At 42.4% G+C, this 16,335-nt stretch overlaps 1 protein-coding gene across 4 annotated transcripts in view; it reads left to right on the top strand.

Moving 5' to 3' along the window:
* STX11 (syntaxin 11) overlaps positions 1-13,621 on the top strand; it is a 45,964-nt gene extending 32,343 nt beyond the window's left edge. For 3 of the 4 annotated variants that reach the window (XM_058668103.1, XM_058667923.1, XM_004587289.2), the window contains exon 2: positions 12,039-13,621. In XM_058668103.1, coding sequence (XP_058524086.1) covers positions 12,044-12,904 — 861 coding nt within the window. In that variant the 5' untranslated portion in view covers positions 12,039-12,043 and the 3' untranslated portion in view covers positions 12,905-13,621. Of the gene's footprint in view, positions 1-5,188; positions 5,241-12,038 lie in introns of all 4 variants that reach the window. The other variant, XM_058668049.1, reaches the window with a different exon arrangement.
* The last annotated feature ends 2,714 nt before the right edge of the window (positions 13,622-16,335 follow it).

Raw genomic sequence — 16,335 nt, 5'->3', positions numbered from 1 at the left:
GCATAGATCTGAAAAAAAAAATTGCGTCAAGATAAACTTTTTATTTCACTTTTCCGTGAAGTTTTGAAGTACCCTTAAATATGCCATACTCTGGAAAATACACATATTAAATTATTATTGCTACAAATCAGAGTGTCTATTCTGTAAGAGTTTTCCCCTCCATACTAATGAATTTCTTTTAAAAAGATTTATTTTTATTGGAAACTCAGATTTACAGAAAGAAGGAGAGACAGAGAAAGATCTTCTGTCCGCTGGTTCACTCTCCAAGTAGCCACAACTGCCAGAGCTGAGCCAATAGAAATCCAAGAGCCAGGAGCTTCTTCTGGGTCTCCCACATTGGTGCAGGGTTCCAAGGCTTTGAACCGTCCTCTACTGCTTTCCCAGGCCACAAGCAGCTAGCTGGATGGGAAGCAGAGCAGCCGGGATTAGAACCGGCGCCCATATGGGATCCTGACACATGCAAGGCCAGGACTTTAGCCACTAGGCTACCATGCCAGGACCTACTAATAACTTTCTTTGCATTTCTAATTGTAGGTTACTTTAATACAATGAGCTTTTCTTTTCTTTTTTGAATATATACTTTCATTTATTTGCTTTTATTTACTTTATTTAAAAAGCAGATTTGCAGAGAGAAGGAGAAACACACAAAGAGATCTTCCATCCATTGGTTCACTTAACAAATAGCTGCAATGGCCAGAGCTGTGCCAATCCAAATCCAGGAGCCAAGAGCTTCTTTAGGTTCTCCTACACTAGTGTAGGGCATAACGACTTGAGCTGTCCTCTGCTGCTTTCCCAGGCCACACGCAGGAAGCTAGATCAGAGATGAAGCATCTGGGACTCAAAACAATGCCCAAGGAGGATTCCAGCGCTTCAGACAGAGGTTTAGTCTGATATGCCACCATGCTGGCCCATCTTTTCTTGTTTTTAAAATTAAGACACTGAAAGAATTTTTCCACGCTTCTTTTTCACAGAAAAGTGTATTTGTTTAGAAAGGTAAAATGAGAGACAAAGAGAGAGAGATTCTTTTATCCACTACTTCACCACTCTGGTCTGAGCCACGCTAAAGCCAGGAACTAGAATTCTATCATGGTCTTCCATGAGGGTGGCCCATGCCCTCCAGTGAGCCATCCTGTGGGCCTTGCCAGGTACATTGCAGAATCCACTCTTACCTTCTTGGTTTGGCTGAAAGTGAATTTGGACTGATTGAAGAATGAAATAGGAACTGCGTCTTCCCCACCCACGGGCTATACCACCTGGCAATCCTAAGGTGAAAGGTCAGAGCCACAGTGCTACCTGTGAATGTGGCGGAGGGGTGTGAGCATCTGTACCTTTGATCCTAAACCCAGCAGAATTGGGCAGACTTCCCTCCCCATTAGCCCGGGCCAGAGCTGACCTTCCTCACTCACAGCCAGCAGCAGAGCAGAGGAGAACATGTGTTCTCTGCATAACCCACTTCCCAGAGAAGGAGAAGAGAGGCTGGACTAACTGGACAATTTTTCTTTCTGCACTTCATTAAAAATATCAGTCCGTAACAATCATTTGTTTCCTTAGAGATTTTTAGAGACATCAGCAGGCAACAAGATTTTAAGTATACTAAGGACATTGTCTGAAAGGAAAGGAACAAAAAGCCAATATTAAAAAAAAAACCAGCTTATTGATGATTCGGGAAAATTCATTGATTTGATTTTTTTTAAAAAATTATTTTAATTTGTTCAAAAGGCAGAGAGATAAAAAGAAATGGAGAGAGAGGTCTTTCACCTACTGGTTCACTTTTCCAATGCACGCAACAGCTGGATCTGTGCTCAAGACAGGAGCCCAGAATTCCAACCAGGTCTCACATGTGGGTGGCAGGAGCCCAGGTACTTGAGCCATCACCTGCCCACTCCCTGGGTGTGAATGAGCAGGAAGCTGGGTGGGAGATAGGGTTGAAGCTCAACAACAAGGCGATTCAGAACCGGACACGGCATCTCCAGCAGTGTCTGATCATTGAAACATTTGCCCCAATTTCTCCTTTTAAAAATATTCAATGAACTAGTCTTTGAACAGAAAGAGATTATTTAAAAAACATGTAAGTGCAGGCTCTACATGATGACCGCATGACTGAATCCTCACTTTGCACATGCCACGATCCCATATAGGCACTGGTTCGTGTCACGGCTACTCCACTTCTTTTCCAGCTCTCTGCTTGTGGTCTGGGAAAACAGTGGAGGATGGCCTAAAGCCTTGGGACCCTGTGCCCACGTGGGAGACCTGGAAGAAGCTCCTGACTCCTGGTTTTGGATTGGCTCAGCTCCACTAATGTGACCACTTGGGGAGTGAAGCAGTGGATGAAAGATCTTCCTATTTGTCTTTCCTTCTCTTTGTAAACCTGCCTTTCCAGTAAAAATAAATAAATCTTTTGAAAAAATAATAAAGCATGTAGGTATTTTAATTCCCCCCCCCCTTTTTTTCTTTTTTTTTTTTTTTTTGCAATTTAGACCTCTTCTATGTTTTCCTGCAAAGGGCAAATGTTTGTTTCACATTCCAGGGGCAAAACCAAAGCAGATATAAGATACGACTGTTTCAGTTTGTAAATAAAGATTGAAGTGGAAAGACTTGTGTGGGTGACTCAAGCCTTGCCCTTCCAGTTCTCTCTCAGGAAGCTCAGCTCAGTTCTTGCTGTTTCCTATTATCCTGGAGGGGAGGGTTAATGCACAAAAATAGTAATTATTTGAAAATTAAATAGTTGCGAGTAATTGTTCCAAATACAAAGCCTCAGTTTGGGCATGAATTCCCTATAAGATGAAAGACTTTGTAAACTTTTTGGTGGGGGAGTCTAGAAAAAATGTTGGCGCAGCTTTGTGGGTTGCAGATGATCTCTGTCATGCTTTTGGAGTTTACATCCCAGCTCCGAATGTTGGAGCTGCATGAATTCATTGGATCTCACGGTTCTGCCCCTAAAATCTGAGGGTGGTGAGGATGTCTCGGAGAGACAAAGGGGCTAACGTCTGTACCTGGCTCAGTGCTGTGCTGTGTACATCCAAAGTGCTCACTGAGTGTTAGCTATAGGGCAGGATGTATGAGACAGGCCCGAGGCCATTGCTTGGATTTGTGTAGTGTCTTCCTACAGAGCCCGTGCTAAAGCATATTGCTTTTAGTACCACACTGCCCTTTGCTGGTTGCACTGACCATACATGCCTTGTTCTGTGCACACATTGGCTGGGAAATCTTATTGAAAGAACCCAAGAGTGGTTTCCAAGGGCGCACCAACTGCAAACATACTGAAAAGTAGAGACCTCTTGCTTTGCACCATTCTTGCTTTATGAGAAGAGGAAATGGTATCTATTTTTTTTATTATTTTATCTAGCCATTGGCTTTCAGAATTGTAATTTATCTCAGCATTCTTCAATTCTGAATTATGCAAAGAGCTCCAAGAAACTGCTGTATGTGCTCTGATCTGCTATTTCCATTTAATTTTTAAGGCAGACGAAGATCTCTCATCTACTATTTCTCTCCCAGGGGTAGGCCAGGTCAAAATGTGAAGCTGGGAACTTACTGTAGATCTCCCATGTGAGTGGCAGTGGCCCAAATATTTGAGCCATTATCTGCTACCTCCAAGAGTATCAGTATGAAGAGCTATTGGAATTGGAGGAAGGACTCAAGCCCAGTCATTACCATATGGCATGCAGGCAGCCCAAGTGGTGTTTTAGCCACGGTACCAATTATTTGTCCCTGTTTGTTTTTTAAATCAACTTTATGAGCAACAAGAAAAATAAAGGACTTCTTAGGAACTTTTAAACCTAGAAACCTTAGAAGTTCAAAGAATTTATGCTTCAAGGTGCCATTTTTAAACCAAGAATTAAAATGAAATAATGAGTTATACTCATTTAGTTGAAATTGTGATTTGTGGATTTGAATCAACCTGCTGTGAAAGTACACTTATTCTTTAGTGATTGTGCTACTAGAAAATCACTGGTATATTACCATGACTCAGTATTTGTGCAATTTCCTAGTTCCTACATGCCTGAGACAGTGGGATGAGTGGGAAGATGGGGCTGGACAAGATGAGTGTGAGGACAAGCACATGGAACAGTAAATGGTATGACCTTACCAAGGAGGAGAGTAACTGGCAATCCGTCCATACCCACGTCACTAGGCTGTCTGCCCCGGGGCAGGCCTGCATCCGCTGATGGAAAGATCTTCCTCTTTCCACAAGGACACGAGCTTCATTTAACCCCTACTGAAAGGCTCACAAGACACTGGACCACAAGGTACATCTCTCTAATCTAACTTGTAGTTACCATTTCCCCTAACAATACTTTTTAAAATGCTATGAAATTATGACATGGGACAGATAGAGATATGGATGTAGATGTAGATATAGATATAATGACATAGGAGATGCATATATAATACATTTTATATGTAGATTAAATGTACTTTCAGAATCTGAAAAATCAACATGGGCAGTGTTTGATGGTTCTCATTTGGAATGTACATATTGGGGACAACGCCTTTTTTACTTCACAAATGACTAAATGACACCTGTGACAGTCTGTGTAATGCTTCTTTTGGGTATGCTTTCTTCCTTTAGTCACCCTCTGTTCTCTTTAAAGATTTATTTATTTATTTATTTAAAGGCAGAATGACATACTGGTGGGGGGCGGTGGGAGAGAGATCTTTCATATTCCATCAGCTGGTTCACTTCTTCAGTGAACTCTATGGTGGGGAGCCTGGGACCCCACCCAGCTCTCCCACCTGGTGTCAGCAGGGAGCAATGGAAGATGTTGCAGGTTTGTGTTCTTCGGCCATCACTCCTTGGCTTGGGAATGGCCTCTCTCTGTTCTCACAGCTCCTTCTCTTGGGCATGTCTGGTCTGTGTCCAAATTTCCTCAAGACATCAGTCATACTGGATGAGGATCCATTCTAAAAATATCATTTTTACTTTTACTTTAAAGGCCTTCTGTCCAAATGCAGTGAGAAACTGGAGATTAGGGCTTCCGCATGTGAATTTGTGGGCTGAGGAGTGGGACATGAAAACATCCCGTAACAATGAACAAGCAGTTTTTGTTTTGTTCCTCTTAGAGGAGGCGGGCACAAAACTTCTATTTTATGGTAAGAGATATGACTTGTACTCGATGTTTGTAAATGTTTCCCTTATGGGCATGCTGGGAACAATGACTTTTCATTATTATTTTTTTATCTGTAGTACCTACTGGACTATTTATAGAATTATCAGCCCCAGTTATTGATTTTTTAAGGTGGATAAAAACCAATTTTCTTAATCTTTTATTCCTGATAGGTGAGAAAATTATGAAGATTGTGTTTGTCAAATACAGGAGGCTCTTCACTGTGGAATCTGAGTGGGAATGACCGTTCACTATTCACTGTGAATGCTGTCCGGGTGTTTCATTTGTGTATCTGAAGGGACTACATAACTGTTTGGCTCAGCCTTTGGTTTTGTTCACTTTGCACTTTGGCCAGTGCCTGCCACAGCAGTGAAGGGGTTGGGATGAGATTTACCATTCTTGCTGACTACACCTACTGCACTTTACAAGTCGCTCTTTGGCATCACTACACTGAGCATGAGTTCCTGGCTGACTTGGATTTCTTGTCTCACTTCCACCCCACGCAGCTGGCAGACGTTGCTCCTGGAGGCTACCAGCTTTCCGATGAGAAGAGACAGTAGTTACCCTTTCCCTCCCTATTAGTTGTTTGTACAAGAAGATGGCCCTTAGCATGGAGAATTAAGTTTTCCAGAATTGAATGGTATGTGTGACTGAAACACTACCACAATCAGTAACTGGAGAATGGCTCAGAAATTTGGGTGTACATTAGAATCAGCTGAAGAGCACCCTAGTTCTACCAAATCAGAAACTCAAGGGCCCCAGGTCCTGGAATGATTGAACTCTTTGATGGTTTGTTTTCTTCCTAGTGACCGAGAGGCACAGAGCTACTGCTGTCTCTTTATCCTCATATTCTCTCTTACACAAAGCTGTACTGCTTGGACAAGAGAGGCTTAAATCAGTCCTCCTTTGTTACCTATTGACCCTAGTTTTCAGGATAGAGATGTGATTCTGAGAAGAATATTAGGAACTGAAAGTAGATTCTTGGTGGTTGATTGTAAATTTTATTTTGAATTCTTCACCTCTGTGTGAATCAAAGTGCTTATTTTAGCAATTGGGTGAATGCAGTTCAGCAAGGTTATTACATTATTCTTTGTCACAGTGACACAGAGAGATCAATGAAATTATTCATTTCCTTTCTCTTTTATTGTAGTTCTCTATTTAGGCTCTCACATGCAGAATCAAGACTCTGCATATAAGTTGCTTTGATGTTTCTTTTTGTGCCCCTATCTACATTTTGGTATACTTTTTATACATTTACACATTTTTGCTATACTTTTTAAAAAAGATTTATTTTATTTTTGTTGGAAAGTCAGATATACAGAGATGAAGAGAGACAGAGAGGAAGATCCTTCATCCTTTGATTTATTCCCCAAGTGGCCACAACGGCCGGAGCTGTGCCAATCTGCCAAACCAGCGCCCTTATGGGATACTAGCGCTTGCAGGAAGAGCCATTGTATCAGCCCTATATAAACTGATTTTACTTATTTCTTATGATTCTCTGTTATTCCAAAGTTTTAATTATGTTCATAAATAAATCTAATCTCAGAAAATGGAAATATGATTTGTTTAAGGAACTCCTTAGTTGCTTTTTCAAAGTATACACAATTACAACCACACTAAACTTATGCTACCTGAGGTTAGCTAAAATGGAGTTGAATTATATCTATCGGCTGAAGCAATTTCCACTTCAAATGTTTTTTAAAAGTATATTGTATTGGGCCTGGCATGGTAGCCTTATGGTTAAATTCCTGTCCTTGCGTGCACCAGGATCCCTCATGGCCACTGGTTCTATTCCCTGCAGCCCTGCTTCCCTTCTAGCTCTCTGCTTGTGGCCTGGGAAAGCAGTGGAGGACAGCCCAAAATCTCCCTCCCACCCTGGAGGGAGACCTGGAAAAAGCTTCTGGCTCCTGGCTTCGGATTGGCTCAGCTTTGGCCATTGCGGTCACTTGGGGAGTGAATCAGTGGACAGAAATCATTTGGTCTGTCTCCCTTTCTCTATGTATATCTGCCTTTCCAATAAAAATAAATATTTTTTTAAATTTAGGAAAAATCAATTTATACTTCTACAACACAAAGAAAACATCTACTAATATTTTGTTTTATATTATTTAAATCCTTTGTCCAAATAAATAATTGGGAATACTGCAAATTCTCTTTACTTACTTATTTTACCTTGAAGGTTATTTATGCTTTTCACGCCATTAGGTAGGCTTCTAAACACTGTAATTTATGTAGCAGCCTGTAATTCATTTAAATCGCTTCTAAATTTTTTTAAAAAACACGTGCTGATGAAAATATTTGCAGCTATGAACCTCGCACACCTTTATAGATGTACATGGGTCAAAGCAAAGCTACACTTTGACAAGTTGCCCTCCATACAGGGTCTATCAGTTTGTCTTCCTACCAGATCTGGGCATTTGGTGCTGCTGTTCAGATGCTCACACTCTATGTCATAGTACCTGGGTTCAAATCCTGGCCCTACTTCTGTCTCCAGCTTCCTGATTAATGCAAACCCCTAGAAGCAATGGTGAGGGCTCAAGGACCTGGTTCCTGCCAACCTCATGGGAGACCCAGATTGTGTCCCAGACTCTTGACTTCAGCCTGGCTTGGTCTGGCTATTTTGGACATTTGGGGGAAAAGCCTGCAGATAGAAGATCTGTGTGTGTGTGTGTGTACACATGCTTATTTCTGTTTCTTTCGAATATAATGAATATATATTTTTGAAAATTTATTTATTTATATTTGAAAGGCAGATTTACAGAAAGAAGGAGACAGAGATCTTCCACCACTGGTTCACTCCTCAAATGGTCCCAGCAGCCAGAGCCGAGTGGATCCTAAGCCAGCAACCAGGAGGTTGCTCTGGGTTTCTCACATAGGCACAGGGGCCAAAGGCCGTAGACCATCCTCCTTTGCTTTCCTATACAAGCAGGGAGCTGGATTGGAAGTCGAGCAGGTGGGACTCAAACCAGCACCCACACTGGATGCTGGCACCACAGGTGGAAGCCTAACCTACTCAGTTCCAAAAAAATTTTTGTAATGACTCCTGATAACTAGCTGGGAAAAGATGTCTCAACAGTTAATTTTAGATTTCCTTGTACAATGGTGAAGTGCTTTGTAACTTCACTGTTAAACATTTGCCTGATGGTTTAGTGGGGCTTTCTGAAACTGGAAAGTTCAGTCGCTGGAGACCTTAGGTGACCTCCTTCATCTTCACACACTGATATCAAGTCTGCAGACGGCAGCGAGTATGGCACAGAATCACACACAGGTGAAGGCAGGCCTCCTATAAATGGTGTTCAGGATGCACACGGCATACAGCTGTGCTAACGCTTGTTGTCACTTTCCTCTTAGGTGAATTACCTTTGTATTGTCTTTGGGTGAATGATTTTCGAGGCATAGTTTTAATGTACATACATACATATATATTATATGATGCATATAATACCTTAGGCCAATATTGAACATAGGTTGCAATTTCTCTCCCAATTTGTGGCTTGCTTTTAGATTGTTGACAGTGGAAAATGCAATTGAATGTCAAGACATTGAGGCTGTAGTCTAGATTGGGTTTTTTTTTCTGCCTCTCAGTCATACTGTTAAGAGTCGCCGATCCTGTCACCAGGCAGGTCCAGTATTGATTTTAGTCGCAAGACAGGGGAAATGGCACTGTAGTCAGGAATACCTGTTACAATCAAAATCGCATCATAGAGTAAAACTTCTGGTTAATTTATGTAAAGGATCATAGTGGTAGATGAGAGACCATGGTTAATATCTCACCATTTTCCATTTATTATTTTTTTTTCATTTTCAATTTACTCATTTTTAAATTTACATATTTTTTATTGCATTTCATTTTGTAACAATGTTTCACAGGCTCTGATGTTCCCCCATCCCCTCCCGTGCCCTCCCCCATAGTGGAGTGCTCCACCTTATTGCAGTGTTACAATTCAAATCTTGTCTTGTTTCTTTCAATGCAAGCATGTGTCATGCATAGAGTCCAGTATCTTATTGTCCAGCTCAATTCAACAGTTTCTTGGAGAGACCAACTCTGGTCCAAAGACATAGCTGGCAGAATATCATTCCGACCAATTAAATGCCGTAACATAACATCAACTACAGTTTCCAACATTATGGGGAAATGTCACTCAATACAATGTTAATTACATTGTATTGAGTGACTGATATGTTAGACAATGCAAGTTCTTAACCACATCCTGAGACTACTTCATTAACATTTCAATTATAGTTTGGATACAACTGGCTTCTTATCAACCTTAAATTGGCTATAGGATACCAATCAGCTATCTCATGTCTATTTTCATTTTAGTATTTAGCTGTTTATTGTGTTGAAGCATAATTTTTACTGAACTTGACAGATTTTAGGGTAGTCTAAACTGGCTTATACCTTTAGCAAGGCATGTGACACCCGTTGAGGCATAGAACACTGTTGGGAGGGGTGTGCAGAGAAATCCTCCATACCCTAGTTAGGAGTAGTTTATTTTCGTGTCCTGCCTAGTAAGATATGTGCGAGTCCCCACTGATCATTTCCTGTCTAGTTCTAAGCTTTCCTAGTTGTTCTCTGTCTATTCTAATTTTTTTTGTTTGTTTTGTTTTGTTTTTAAGGAAGGGGCTCCAGGGCGACCCTGATGGTCATTGCAAGGGAGGGTGGGGATCCAGTACTGGAACTAAGCAAGGACCAGAGAGAGCTCCTCTCCCTGGTCTTGGAGGGAGTTTATTGTTCTTCTGTTTCTGTAGACCGTTCAGGGCTCCTGGCTATTGTTCCGGTGACATTGGGCTCTGCGAGGAAGGATTTGGACTTCTTCTTTCCCATGTGGGAGATTCAAGTGGGAGCGTATGACCTTAGGGTTCTTGGCCTCCGAAGGCACTCCAATTCCCAGTGGTCTCTTTGGCAGTTGGGATGTAGTCCTAGGTGCCCATACTGGTAGTCTTGGTGAGGATCCGGAAGTCTCCAGGGCCATTTATTATTAAATCCAACTTACCAACATTCCATTCATGGCATTAGATAAATTTAATGACCTCAACTTGAAAGAAGCTTTTAATTTGAGATCAGATCCTGACTGATTGTGCAGCCATTGAGTGCCATCATTTTCCCCCTGCTTTCTGCAAATTATATAGCAGACTGAGGACCTTTCTAACCTTAAAGTTTCATGTCGATGGGTAAAATGTTTTTCTAATTTGGCATACATGATACTAAAAATGAAACTTTATTTTTTACGTCACTGGAAAAAATGTGTATATATAGAACATTATTTTGCCTTGCTAAGTAGGGAAATGATCAAACTGAGCTTAGAGAAATATGGAAATTTTGCCTGTTCTGCCCCATTTGTTTCACGGATCTGTGAGGATTCAAAATGGGGCAAATATAGTATTGCAGCTTGGATAATTGGGAGTATGTTGTATCATGGCTGTTGGGCTTGTGTAATTGAAAATTGAGAAGTTACTGCTGTGATTTAAAAAAATAGGTATTTGAAAGGGAAAGTGATGAGACAGGGAGAGACAGACAAGAGAGATCTTGCACCTGCTCATTCATTCCCTAAATAGACCACAAAGCCCAGATCAAAGTCAGGCCAGGTGAAAGCCAGGAGCCTGAAATCTCATCAGGATCTCCGGCATGAACAGGGGCGTGAGCATTTGGGCCATCTGCTGCTGCTTTTCCAGGCACATTAGCAGGGAGTTGCATTGGAAATGGAACAGTGGCGACTTGAGCTGGTGCCCCAACATGAGATGCTGGTTAAAACCAAGGATTTAACTCACTGAATCACAGTGCCCACCCCAAGAGTGCCGATTTTTAGAAAGCAGTTTTGTTAATGATGCTTAGCCTTAGGCTTAGAGGAGTGGACGAAGGAAATCTCCATGATCAAATTTTGTATTTCGTTGATTTCTGTCTTTGTTAATTTTGTTGTCCTTTTTCATCAAGCAAGCTTTTCTTTTGTAGTTGTAACAGAAAAAAAAAAAGCCTGAATTGTGTGGTGTCTTAGTCAGTTCTGCATTACCACATTCAAATGCCTCAGAGAAGTTTGATTTACAGAGAAGGACGGCTCACTTCAGCTCATGATTTGGAAAGAAAGCCAACCTGGTTACTCTTGGAGGCCAGCCATGGGGAGGAAATGCATGCAGGAAGGATGGCCTGGTGAGACAGGAGAGAGAAAAAGAGAAAGAGATTTTAAAGGGTTGGGGGAGAGAGGTGACTGGATCTTTCTCACCAACCTTATCTGAAGAACTTCCTCCTCAGGATACCAACTGAAGGACCTGAAGACCTCCCAGAGGGGCCACTTCCTGAACACCATAATTGGGTCAAGTCTCCACTCTCCATATGTGAAGCATTAACATGAAAGACTTTTGGGGTCAAATCTTGAATACATTGACCTTTGAGATATGTCAAAGCTATGATGCAGCGGTAAGGCGTGGGAACTCTTTTAAAAGTTACTGTGCACAGAAAAGGCGTGTAAACCAGCGCTGAAATAGATCCCAAACAGGCAACATCCCGCAGCAGGCCTCCAAAGCATTGTAAACGATCATGACTCAAATCCTGACTTTTGCACCTTTTATTTTTTTTTTAATTTAAATTTGTTGGTGCCTGTTTTGATTTGCAATGATTGGACAGTAAAGCCTCAGCAGCTTTGTTTCCCAAAGCAACGTAAGAGTTTAAATTGCTGACTGAGCTCTTCTCATCTGTGACAGTGAACTGCAGGTGCCCGCGAACTATGAAACAAGACTCATGGTCATGCCTTTTGTATATATATACTTTTTTCACGTGTGAGCACAATGTATAGATCTTCTATATCCTTTAGTGCACGCATTGCCTATACCCAAGGATAAAGAACTGGGAGTGCTGAGCTGACCATTCTTTTATATCTTAGTCTTCTGTGTGCCTCAGGCAATAGGAATTTAACCCCTTGTCTGTACTTGCAGGCACAATGAAGGATCGGCTAGCAGAACTTCTGGAGCTGTCCAAACAGTATGACCAGCAGTTCCCAGAAGGAGGTGATGAACTTAACGGAACTGAGAACATCGTGTTCGAGACGGACCACCTGCTGGAGTCCTTGTACCAAGACATCCAAGATATTCAAGAGGAGAACCAGCTGCTGATGGCCGACGTGCGGCGGCTGGGCAAGCAGAACGCCCGCTTCCTCACGTCCATGCGGCGCCTCAGCAGCATCAAGCGCGACACCAACTCCATCGCCAAGGCCATCAAGGCCCGGGGCGAGGGTATCCACCGCAAGCTGCGCGTCATGAAGGAGCTGAGCGAGTCTGCGGAGGCCCAACATGGCACGCATTCGGCCGTTGCGCGCATCTCGAGCGCGCAGTATGGCGCCCTGGCGCGCGCCTTCCAGCAGGCCATGCAGGAGTATAACCAGGCCGAGATGAAGCAGCGCGACAACTGCAAGATCCGCATCCAGCGGCAGCTGGAGATCATGGGCAAAGAGGTTTCGGCCGACCAGGTCGAGGACATGTTCGAGCAGGGCAAGTGGGACGTGTTCTCCGAGAACCTGCTGGCCGACGTGAAGGGCGCACGGGCAGCGCTCAACGAGATCGAGAGCCGCCACCGCGAGCTGCTGCGGCTGGAAAGCCGCATACGCGATGTGCAGGAGCTCTTCCTGCAGATGGCGGTGCTGGTGGAGAAGCAGGCGGACACTCTGAACGTCATCGAGCTCAACGTGCAGCAGACCCTCGATTACACCGGACAGGCCAAGGCGCAGGTGCGCAAGGCCGTGCAGTACAAGAAGAGGAACCCTTGCCGGACCATCTGCTGCTTCTGCTGCCCATGCCTCAACTAGGGGCCGATCCGTGCCCGACCCGCACCCTGCAGCGCCTTCTGCACCAGACGAGAGGTTCCCCGAATCCCGTGGAACCTGCTCTTTAGAGCAATAGACGAGGTAAAAGGATTGCACACCTGTCATGCTTGGAGAGACAGCTGGTCTTGGACGGCTGTTGAGCAAGGTTCCCACAGGACGCACTGCAATATTCTCCCGAGTGAAGTCTAATGTAGACATGATGTGGGATCCGACCAGTCTGTGCCACAGCCTGTCCCCCAAGAACTCCAGCAAGTCACTGTTGCATTCCTAAGTGGAACGAATTCATGGTGAAAACTTACATTGTGCATCCTGTCGTCAGTTTTTGGTTTCATTCTGTTTTGAGTGAAATTGATCTGGGATAAAAACTGTGTCCTCCATTTCTCTGATTTATGCAGATTTTCATCTAGATGTCAAGTTTTCTGCGCACCTTGTCTGCGTACTGACAGCACGTTGGACACGCACTGTCTCCTTTCTCTCCCTTTAATGTCTTCAACCAGAATGTATTTCGGAATTATTTTTCCAAATATTTTAAAGCACTGATTGTGAAACAAGCATTCAAATTAAAGTTTGTATCTATCATATTGTATGTATTTTTCACAGGTGAGAATTATTTAAAGTTAACCTTTTTAGTTGACTACATATGTATTTGTAAATGCAAAATACTAATCTCCACTGAAGTGTGCACAGCTTCAAAACTGGTTTAACCTTAGTTTTATAAACATGGCATATACATGTCACAAAAAACACTTTTGGCCACTGGTGTTGGTTTGCTTGTCTGCAGCTGCTTTGCAGGCCAGGTAAGGTCAAAACTTGATGTTGAACAACTCTGCATAGGTTTTGATGCTAAGGCAGATCTTGAAGGCTGAAAACACACACAGAACTACAAATAATGAAAGTGTTTTTTGGAAACACCACTTTTGCTTTCATATAGACCATTTCTTTCATGCATTAAAATGGAATCCTTTAAAAGAATCCTGTTTTTCAGATAAGCTTAATAATTACATTACAAACATCCCTTTATAGACTTATGTTCTGAGCATTTTAATCTTAGTTCCCTTTCACAATGATTGTTCAAACTGGTTTTTCCCACTAACCAGTGAGAAGACAAGGCCTGGGCTGAACTTGAGTGAGTGTAGGAAATGAAACATGCAAAGAATTCACAGGAGAGTCACTTGCTTTCTCTCTTGAGTTCAATAGTTCAGCAAACTCATCGAGTGTTTGTGATTCAGGTATCATTTACAGACTGTGTGATACTCTAAACTGCTTTTCTCATGTCTGCTGTTCCTCTTGAAGTCAGCTTCTAACCCTTTTAAGTATTTGTGTGAATTTACTTAGCAATCATGGTTCACCAGCCCTTCAGGAGAGCTCGGTGCCTGTCCTGCTTACTGCCAGAAAGCACTAACCGGGACCTAACTTTGATTTTGTGGTTAAATATGACAATTGAGGAAATGAAATCCCACCAAGCAGTTTTCAGACTCCTCCTGATTCCTTTTTCGGCTGACTCCGGGGATGCATTTAACCTTCCAGTTAATGTCTTCTCTGTCAGGAAGAAGGGGAAAAAAAATACTTACACAGCTACATGCCATTTTTTGTTGTTGCTGTAATGAAGTGGTGTTATAAGCACAGGGTAGCCAGCTAAGTTTCGAAAAGTGAGAATAATTGTAAATCTGTTTATTACAACCATAAGGTATTTTCTTTTCATAGGAAAAAAAAAAATTCATTGGGCTGGCATGATGGCTCAACTGTTTACCTGAAGTGCTGGCATCCCACATAGGTGCTGGTTCATATCCCAGCAGATGGAAGATCTCTCCATCTCTCCTTCTCTCTGTAAAAATCTGCATTTCCTTTAAAAATAGATTTTAAAAGAAACCCATTTATCCATAAAAGTAAATGAATTTTCAGACTCTTACATTTTTCAAGAACAGGGAGAGATGGAAATAAAGAGAGAGAAAGAAAGGGAGAAAGCTTTTCGGTCTGTTGGTTCACTCCCCCAAATGCCAGGCATAGTCAGGCTGCACCAGGTCAAAGCCGGGAACCCAGAACTTTGTCCAGATCTGCCACATGGGTGACATTTGAACCACTGACTGACACCTTCCAGGATTTGTTCGCAGGGAGCAGCGAGGAATGTTCATGTGGGAAACAGACATCCCAAGCAGTGAGTGAACACTCTGTATCTCATTGACCTGCCCCTCTGTGTATTTAATTCTCCACATTTGACATTTGAGAACGTGGTATAGGCTGCAATTTGCTTTATCAAGAGAATGATGAGTGATTGCCCAGGGAAAAATAAGACTTTCTTCCTACTACTCCACAATCATCCTAAGGTAGCCTAATGTTTAAGGAAACAGATTCTGGACCCTGCTCCCTAGGTCTGAATCCTGACTCTGTCGAACTCCAACTATATATCAACTTAAACCGCTCTGTGCCTTGGTTTCCCCATCTGTATTACAGGGGAAAGAGTGCTGATGTCATTGACTTGTTGGAAGAAGGCAATAACTAAATACTTCTAAAAGTTTTTCAGGGCCCAGCATGATGATTCAATGCTAAAATCTCACCCTGCAAGCCCTAGGATCCTATATGGGCCAGTTTGTGCCCCAGCTACTCTACTTTCCTTCCAACTCCCTGCTTGTAGCCTGGGAAAGCAGTGCAGGACGGCCCAATGACTTGGGACCCTGAACCCACATGGGGGACCCGCAAGAAACTCCTGGGTTCAGATTGGCTCAATTCCAACCATTGCTGTCATATGGGGAGTGAACTAGCAGGCGGAAGATCTTTCTCTCTGCCTCTCTCCTCTGTAAATCTGATCTCCCTTTCAAATAAAAATTAATAAATCTTTAAAAATATTTTAAGTTTTGGAGAGGATGGAATTTAAAAATCTGTAATGGAGTTAAAAGATGTTTCGGTTAAGTTGTTCTGAAATATATGCATTGTCTGTGAACTTTTGAAGACTTCAGGTATATAAAAACACTGAGAGCTGGCGAAGTGTCATGTTTGCTATTTTTCTTACTACAGAACTTTCTCTTTGAGAGAGTATTAATGACCCAACTAAAGGAACAATTACTACATTTGGAGGCAAAATTAAAGATTCATTCTTCTGTTAATAGAACAATAAAATGGAATAAAGAAACCAAAATCCTATCTTCTTGCTTTTTGTGTGTGACAAACTGCATCTCTGAAGGTAATTCTATGGCTTTGTGTGTCCAAACATGTTTTGAAACAGAAATGAAATGTTCCAGCAAGAACAGGTGAGTAGAAAGTCTTGTTCTGCCTAACCTAGCAAATGCTTTCTTCTAATCATTCCCAGGCTGTGAGTCACAAAGTCCCAGCAGGAGTTCTAGGAAGTTGTTGAGGCCAGATCCATGACTTGGCCTCAACATATACCAGTATATACCACATCCGGTCCCAGTCCCCAC

This window comes from Ochotona princeps, chromosome 1, assembly GCF_030435755.1.
Source record: "Ochotona princeps isolate mOchPri1 chromosome 1, mOchPri1.hap1, whole genome shotgun sequence".
NCBI lineage: Eukaryota > Metazoa > Chordata > Mammalia > Lagomorpha > Ochotonidae > Ochotona > Ochotona princeps.
The sequence above is the reverse complement of the archived record's forward strand: the minus strand, read 5'-3'. Positions and strand labels throughout refer to the sequence as shown.